Source organism: Cajanus cajan, chromosome 11 (assembly GCF_000230855.2).
Source record: "Cajanus cajan strain Asha chromosome 11, NIPB_CcT2T_4, whole genome shotgun sequence".
Lineage (NCBI taxonomy): Eukaryota > Viridiplantae > Streptophyta > Magnoliopsida > Fabales > Fabaceae > Cajanus > Cajanus cajan.
In genome coordinates, this window is record NC_138527.1 from 37,267,491 (window position 1) to 37,276,387 (window position 8,897).

General features: G+C 40.6%; 1 protein-coding gene across 1 annotated transcript; it reads left to right on the forward strand.

Annotated features, from left to right (window-relative positions):
- Nucleotides 1-6,869: 6,869 nt before the first annotated feature.
- LOC145953528 (uncharacterized) lies at nt 6,870-7,865 on the forward strand. The gene has a single exon (XM_083067504.1). It carries the CDS (start codon nt 6,870-6,872, stop codon nt 7,863-7,865), a length of 996 nt encoding a protein of 331 aa, XP_082923630.1.
- The last annotated feature ends 1,032 nt before the right edge of the window (nt 7,866-8,897 follow it).

Here is an 8,897-nt window from a genome sequence, read left to right on the forward strand (position 1 = left end):
TTATTTTTGTATGCAGGCTGGCCCCCAACCCGCCAGCCCGTCCTTAGGCGGGGCGGGCCAGCATCTCCAGCCCGTTTTATGTTGGCGGGCCGGTCCGGCCTACCCGATTTTTGGCGAGCCAATGGCGGGACGGGCCAAAACGGACTGGGCTGACCCGTTTTGTCATCCCTACTCTGTAGTGGATGCTTTATCTAATTAATGTGGTGTAAATTTCTTAAGTTATAGCACAAACTTATTCGTAACATTTTAAAAGTAAAATTAATTTCATATAAATAATATATACTTTTACATTAGCCAATTAAAATTCATTCTAAACATAAGTTTTAAAGTAATATTATGTTAACAACTTATCAAACATACTGTAAGCAAAACTTGAAAACTACATTGTACATAAATATTTTAAATTAAATTAAAATTTATAATAAATAAATAATTTTTAACATATAAATTATATTTTATATTTATAATAAATAATTTATATTGTGATACAAAATTATTTTAAATTATTGATATTTTTAAAAAAAATTAAAATGAATAAGAAAATAACATATTAAAAAACATAAGAGGTTAAAAATATATTGACAAGAAAACATAAAAAAAATATTAAAAAAAATAATAATAATATATATATATATATGGTCATGGGTGAAACCCTGCAAAAATTCTCTTGTTAAAAAATCTGGAATTGAATTATTCTTTCTTTTTATAAATTCAATTTCAAAATCAAAACAAGATATTAAACTTTGCCATTTGGCGAAAATCTGCTTTGCAACCAAATTTTTAACATCCTTTTCTAAAATTCTTTTGCTGATTTACAATCTATTCTTAAAAGAAATTTTTTATTTATTAAATTATGCTGAAATTTTTGCATGCACAAAACAATGCTTAAAATTTCTTTTTTAATTATATATATATATATATATATATATATATATATATATATATAACTTAATGAGATGTGAGGTTAAAAGCATATTGAAAAATTAGGAAAATTATATATTCAATAGATAAGTGATTAAAAAATATTGAAATAAATATAAAAATGATTAAGAATGATATTTAAATTTGGATATAAATTATATATTTTATTTTGATATTTACTTCATATATATATATATATATATATATATATATATATATATATATATATATATATAATAAATGACATGGGGTAAGCGCCATATAACATCGGCCAAAATAGAGGCCCACTACATATCGAACCGAGACCAACCTCAGGCCCAAATCAACGTTACCCTCGCATAATTCACATCAAGGTACGTGTACTATATACATGAGACGATTACACCATCAAAGACTAACTTTAGCATTGGAGTCTCTTTTGTAGGTACCACACCCACTTCGGAGCAGCCGTCGTACCCTGCAAAGAAGGCTCACCAATCTTGCCTAGCAGATCCTCCCCCTTGACCGATTTCCGGTAAGAACATTTGGCGCTCACCGTGGGGCCGATCAAGACATCTCTTATTGGCCATGCTTATGGATTTCACCCGAAGCCATAGTAGACGAGCAACAGACAAACAAGATCACATAGCAAGAATGGAAGGAGAAGCGACATTGAGACGACTGATCGAGCAGGTCGATCAAATGCGACAACAACACGCCACCGACCTGGAGAACATCCGTGCCCGACATGAAGTCGACTTAGCGGCGCTACGAGCTGAGAATAAGCGCATCCGCACCCAGCTCCCTCAGCGCCCCCCTGGTCAGCCCCCTCAACCAAGCAATCAAAACGAGAAAGAAGGGCACTCGGTTTTCCAGTCACTGACTGCACCCAGGGCGGCGACCCATAGGTCCACTACACATTGATCACATATACCGACACACAAGTCAAATCATGAAGTCAGCAACGCACCCGTCCAGGCTCTAGGACATAGGGTGAGCATCCGCCGTCATCCTTTTGTTGACAACATCATGGAAACGCCTCTTCCTTTTGGATGGAAGCCTCTCAACATTGACCACTATGATGGCACTACCGACCCAGATGAGCACGTCGATCTGTACGTCACGCAGGTAAACCTATACACTAACGATGATGCTATCCTATGTAGGGTTTTTCCGACCTCGCTCAAGGGATCGGCACTCGCCTGGTATACTCAATTGCCAACGGGATCAGTCAACAGCTTCGACACCCTGGTGAGGCGATTCACGACGCAGTACGCGACGAGTCGACTGCATTAGATCACGTCCATCGCCTTGGCCAACCTCAGACAGGGCGACGACGAACCATTGAGGACGTTCATGGAGCGCTTTGCCGCATCTTTGTCAAAATCCGCAACCTAAACCCCAAAGTTGCCTTACACACCATGCTCGTGGCGCTCAAGCCAGGACCTTTTGTTGACAACCTTTGTTGGCAACCTCCCCCGGACATGACGAACTCCGTGCCCGAGCTGCGGGGTACATTCAGATGGAAGAGCACACTGCTTTTCGTGAGCAAGTTCGTGGTAAACCATAGGGGAAGCAAGACCATGGCCACAAAGATAAGGTAAAAGTCACCAATGACAACCAATTCAAGAAGGCTATGCTGAACAAAGGAGGGAGGTATGACTTACACCCCCTTGAACGCACCCCGAGTACATATACTAGAGGAGGCCAGCAATAACAACCTGATTACTCTGCCACCACTCGGGCATAGCCCCAGTAGCGTGGACAAATCCAAGCATTGTCGGTATCATAGAAACTATGGTCATACAACCGAGGAATGTCGTATACTCAGGGACCGCATCGAGGAACTCTTCCAAGGAGGGCACCTCGGGCAATACGTCCAACGACAAAAATCTCATAGAGGGGGCTACCACGGACGAGGACAAGGACGAGGCCGAGGTTCCGGCACTCGCACAGACCAACCCTCTGGATCTCAGCAAAACACCGGCAGAGTAGTGCAGGCCGAGGTAAGTCATGATACAGGAACGACTCCCTTACATGGAGTCATCAATACAATTACATGTGGTTTCACAGGGGGAGGCTCTAGCAGCTCGGCACGTAAAAGATATTTACGGAGCATCAACCACGTCCACGCTGACACCTCGGCCCCGCACCGCAACACACCACCCATAACCTTAACGGATAACGACTACACGGGCATTTGCCCAAACCAAGGCGACCCCATGGTCATCGCGGTAGAGGTAGCTTACTAGGGGGTCTACAAGATGCTGATTGACCACGGAAGCTCAACTGACGTCCTATATTGGCCAACATTCCTAAGGTTAGACGTCCCTCATTCCCTGATCCAACCTCATATAGAAGCCGTAGTTAATTTATTTATATTTAAAAAAAATAGTAAGTGTGGATGAAATATTTAAAAAAAACTCATTTTTTTTATTGAGATGAATTTATGAATAATTTATTTATATTTATCTTATTTTATAAATATTTATAAAAGTATTTAGATAATTTTATAAAATATCTTATAAGTAATTCATAAAATATTTTAAATTTATTTTAATTAATTGTTCAATATAATTTATTATTTAATTTATGCGATAATTTATTAGAAAATGCATACGTTTGAATCTCGTGTAAATAACTTTTTTTTTACTAAAAATTAGTTTATATTTTCTCCATTACTTTCTCCAAAGGTTTTTGCCTCTCTCTTCAAAAGTTTTTGTTTCTTTTTGTTTTTATTTTCTTCTCCAAAAAAATTTCTCTTTTTCCAAAATTTACATTTTTTTTATTATTAAAATTTTCATAATTTTTTTTCTTGAAATTGAAATAATTTTGTTGTTGATATTTATATAATATTTTTAATCATGATTTTATAAAATATATAGAATTAATTTTTAATTTTTAAAATTTATGATTCTTAATTTTTAATCATGGTCATATATAATTAATTTTCATATTTTATTATAAATTTTATCTTTTTTATAAATTAAAATTAGATGAATGGTGACTTGTATTTTCTTATTTTAATATTATTGTGATGTATAATATTATTCTTAAAAATTATGTAGTTACTTTTTATATTTTGACTTTATTTTTTGTCAAAATTTAATTTTTTAATTTTTAAAATGACATTGGATCATATAAAAGTTTAAATAATGATATATTCAAATACTTTAAAATTGCATAAATTGCTTTTACTTTTTTTTATTTTTAAAATGCATAAGATCATATGATGACTTGTATTCATTTTTTTTTACAAAAAGAAATCTATGCAATATTCAGTAATTTTGATTAAGAAAACTTATGATAACTTTAGTATTTAGTGATCTTTAAATTATAAGGTATTGATTAGTTATCTTGTACAAACTTATATAATAATGAATTTACTTTGAAATTTATTCTCTCAAAATTATAAATAAAAAAACAATGAATTAAATTTTCATTAGAAATGAAAGTCAATTTATATGTTTTAAATTTTGTACAAAAATTCTCATTTAACTTTTCTAAATGCTGAAATTCCCTGCACCTGGAGCTGTGGTATCTACCCTGCACCTGACAATGAAATTCCAAGGGAGCAACGGTAAGATAATCTCAGTTAGGGCAAATCAAAAAATAGCTCGACAATGCTATGCCGAAAGCCTAAAGGCCTCACCTTCAAAAGAGCATCGTCGAAGTGACCCCCTTACAGTAGCTCACATAACCCAAGCTGATGTCACTGACCTGGATCCAAGGTCAGAATCCCATCACAATCGACCGAGTCTAATTGACGAGCTTGCTGATCTGAAAATCAGAAAACTCCCTAGCCAGTGCACCAAGATAAGCCAACATTTGAGCACGGACTTACGGTAACAACTTGTAGCTGAAATCTCCAAAAACGCCAACCTCTTTGCATGGTTCAGTGCCGACATGCCATGTATAGACTCTAACCTTATTTGTCACAGGTTGGCGATCCATAAAGAAGCCAAACCAGTGGCTCAGAGAAAATGCAAATTCAGAGGAGAAAGATGAGAAGCCATCGTGGCTGAAATGCAAAAATTATTGAGAGTGGGCTTTATCTGAGAAGTCAGATACACTACTTGGGTAGCCAACGTAGTACTCGTCAAAAAATATTCGGGCAAGTGGCGCATGTGCGTCGATTACACCGACCTGAACAAGGCATGCCCAAAAGACGTGTACCCTTTGCTGAGCATAGACAAACTGTTTGATGGAACCTCCAGTCACGCCCTCCTCAACTTCTTAGACGCATATTCGGGGTACAACCAGATCATGATATATCCACCGGATGAAGAACACAATGCCTTCATCACCGATCAAGCCAACTTCTGCTACCACGTGATGCCATTCAGCCTCAAGAACGCGGGAGCCACTTACCAGCGATTAATGCATAAGGTCTTCCGGCACCAAATCGGGCGAAATATGGAGGTGTACGTAGACGACATGGTTGTCAAAACACAGTTAGCCGAGGCTCACGCCACCGACTTGGCCGAGGTGTTCAACCAAATTCGGAAGCACAACTTGCGTTTAAACACGGAAAAGTGCATTTTCGGTGTCCAGGGAGGTAAATTTCTTGGCTTTATGATCACCAATAGAGGAATTGAAGCCAACTCGGAGAAATGCAATGCCATCATACAGATGCAAAGCCCCTAGACTGTCAAGGACGTCCAACGCTTGGCAGGAAGGTTAGTCTTTCTTTCTCGTTTCATCCCCAGGTTGGTGGAGAAAGTAGGGCCCATCTTCACCCTACTACGCAAGCCAAAGAATTTTGAGTGGACTGACCAATGTGAAGAAGCTTTCAAGAGCTTCAAAGTTTCTCTTGCCACTCCACCAGTCCTATAGAGGCCGGATCATCATTCCGACCTCCTCCTCTACTTGGTCGTGACAGAAGAAGCAATCAACGCGGTAATAGTTCAACAACATCACAAAGAGCAAATGCCCATCTACTTCATCAGCCGAGTCCTACAAGACACGAAAAAGCGTGATGGAGGACCATCCATGGTACTTCATGTGAGACCCATCACATGGATCATGGCTAGGAGATTGGAGAGATACCATGTATGGACCCATCTCCTAGGCCTAAATTGAGTAGTATAGATTTTATTGCTTTATTTCAATTTTACCCTTGTATTTTGGGGTGTTTAGGACCTAGAATTTATTTTCTTTTGTATTTCTCATTTTACCATTGTATTATGGGGTGCACTAGATGATTAGGGTTTTTAATTTTGGGCTAGGGTGTTAATTAGAGGGTGACGCATGTTTTTTGGTGTCATTGGGTCTATTTTTGGTGTTAGAAAGGCTTAGGCCCAAGTGGAGGGCAAAGGTTGCATGGTCTTATCATGCACCTAGATATAGCCAATCTAAACCCAAAGATTCCATCCTTGGCCACCAAGTTGCATCTAGGGTTCATTTGCATTTCATTTGGAGTGCATTTGCCTACTCCAAATGCAACCCTAGATGCCTCCCCTCCTATAAATACCCAATGCTCCACACCTTGTATATACTTTGGATTATATAGATTTTGAGTGAGCATTTTATGCCTCAACATCTCATCCTTAGTCCCTAGGTTAACTTCGGCTAACCCCCTTCATTCTCCACCCTTGGAGAGTGAAACCCTAGAGTGGCCTCCACCTACACTTGGAGTGAGCCAACCTTGAGCAACCATACACCATTCACCAAACACTTCCGCCACCCTACACCCTTTTCACGCCTAAAATCCTTTGTCCACCATCAACCTCCCTTTTGTCTAACCTTTGGTGAGCCTAGATCAAGGGCAAGGTGTCTCTCTCAACACACTACCATCAACTATGGAAGGAGGGACTCCATCAAAGCAGTATCAAATGATTGAAAAGTTGGCGTTGGTGCTCGTCGCCGCAACTTGGCGCCTTCGGCTTTACTTCCAAAGCCACCAGGTGGTCGTCAAAATCGACTACCAAATCAAGCAGATACTATGAAAACCAGAGCTGGCAGGGCGCATGATCGCATGGTCGGTCAAGCTTTCCGAGTTTGACATCAGATACGAGGCCAGAGGACCTCTCAAAGCCCAATGCCTAGCAGATTTCATAGCCGAGCTCACCCTGACCTTAGCAGACGATGAAGAGGTTTGGACCTTATACGTTGATGGATCTTCCAACACTAGAGGAGATGGCGCAAGTATCATTCTAGAAGGCCCAAACAATGTTACCATTGAACAGTCCCTCAAGTTTTGTTTCCCCATCACCAACAACCAAGCAGAATACGAAGCGTTACTAGCAGGGTTGAGGCTAGCACGAGACATTGGAGCCCAAAAGGTAAAATGCAACAATGACTCAAAGCTCGTGGTGGAACAGCTCAGCGGGACCTACCAGACCAAAGACAACCTACTGCAAAGGTACTACCACGCAGTGTCCCAATGGACCTCATCCTTTGAGGAGTTCACCATACATCATGTGCCTCGAGAGCAAAATGTCAGGATCGATCTTCTATCCAAGCTCGCAAGCATGAAATGTCCTGGACAACATCGAACTATCATTCAAGAGACCATCAACCCCCCCAGTTTGGATCTGAAGGTCGTCAACACCAATGACGTTGGAGACAAAGAGTGGATGACTGACGTTTGGAACTATTTACAAGAAGGAACACTACCTCAAGACAAAGATGAAGCTCGGAAACTAAGGGTAAGGTCATCTAAATTTACCATTGTGGAAGGGGAACTTTTCAAAAAAAGCATCTCGGCCCCTCTGTTAAAATGCTTAACCAAGGCCCAAGCCACCTATGTTATCGAGGAGATCCACCGAGGCATCTGCGGCATGCACTCAAGCACGCGTTCAATGGCGACCAGAGTAGTCCGAGCTGGGTATTACTGGCCCACACTGAAGTTGGACTGCAAAGACTACATGCAACGATGCCAAGAATGTCAACAATTCGAAAATGCACATCGGCAGTCATTGGAAGTCCTCCATCAAATGGCATCACCTTGGCCCTTCGCCTAGTGGGGAATGGATATCCTCGGACCATTCCCCCCCGCGAAAGGTCAACTAAAGTTCCTCCTTGTCGCCGTTGACTATTTCACTAAGTGAATTGAAGCTTGCCCGCTCGCCAAAATCACTGCCGAGAACGTACAAAAATTCACTTGAAAAAGCATCATTTGTCGGTTCGATATCCCACATTCTCTCATCACCGACAACGGAAGGCAATTCACCGCGCAAAGCTTCGAGGATTTCCTCCAAGAGCTTGGAGTCAAACACCTACCAACCTCGGTGGAACGACCTCAAACCAATGGCCAAGCTGAAGCCGCGGACAAGGTGATACTCCGAGAACAAAAAAAGCGACTAGGGAGGCCCAAGGGACAATAGGTGGACGAACTCCCCAAAATTCTCTGGGCATATCATTGCACTCCTCAATCCACTACTCAAGAAATGCCTTACAGGCTGACCTACAGAGCTGACGCCATGATCCTGGTCGAGGTCGGCGACACGTCTCATCGACGTCATACCTTCAACAGTCAGCAAAAGACTCAAGAAATGGAAATCAACCTCAACCTAATAGACGAAACCCGAGAGAATGCTCAAATCAAAGAAGAAGCATGCAAACTCCGCGCCTCTAGACGCTACAATACTAAGGTTCGACCCCGCTCTTTTTGAGTCGGAGACCTAGTATGGAGACTACAAGGAGAAGCTAGAAGAGACCCATCAGAAGGGAAACTCGCGCCCAACTGGGACGGCCCATTCTGAATTGCTGACAGCTTGGACAATGGAGCATACCGAAAAGTAGAACTCAATGGAAAAGCCATTCCACGAACCTGGAATGCCACTCACCTCAAATTTTACTTCAGTTGAATTGTACAACTAGGCGTTGCACTCTTTTCCCTACCCAGTCTTTTGTCCCAAAAAGTAGAAAAATGGGTTTTGGCTGAGAGGGTTTTTAACGAGGCACACCCACAACATTAATAAAAATGACTCATTTTACTCATATCCCCTCAATTTTACAGTGTTGTCACATGATTTATATTAAGCCAAGGTCGA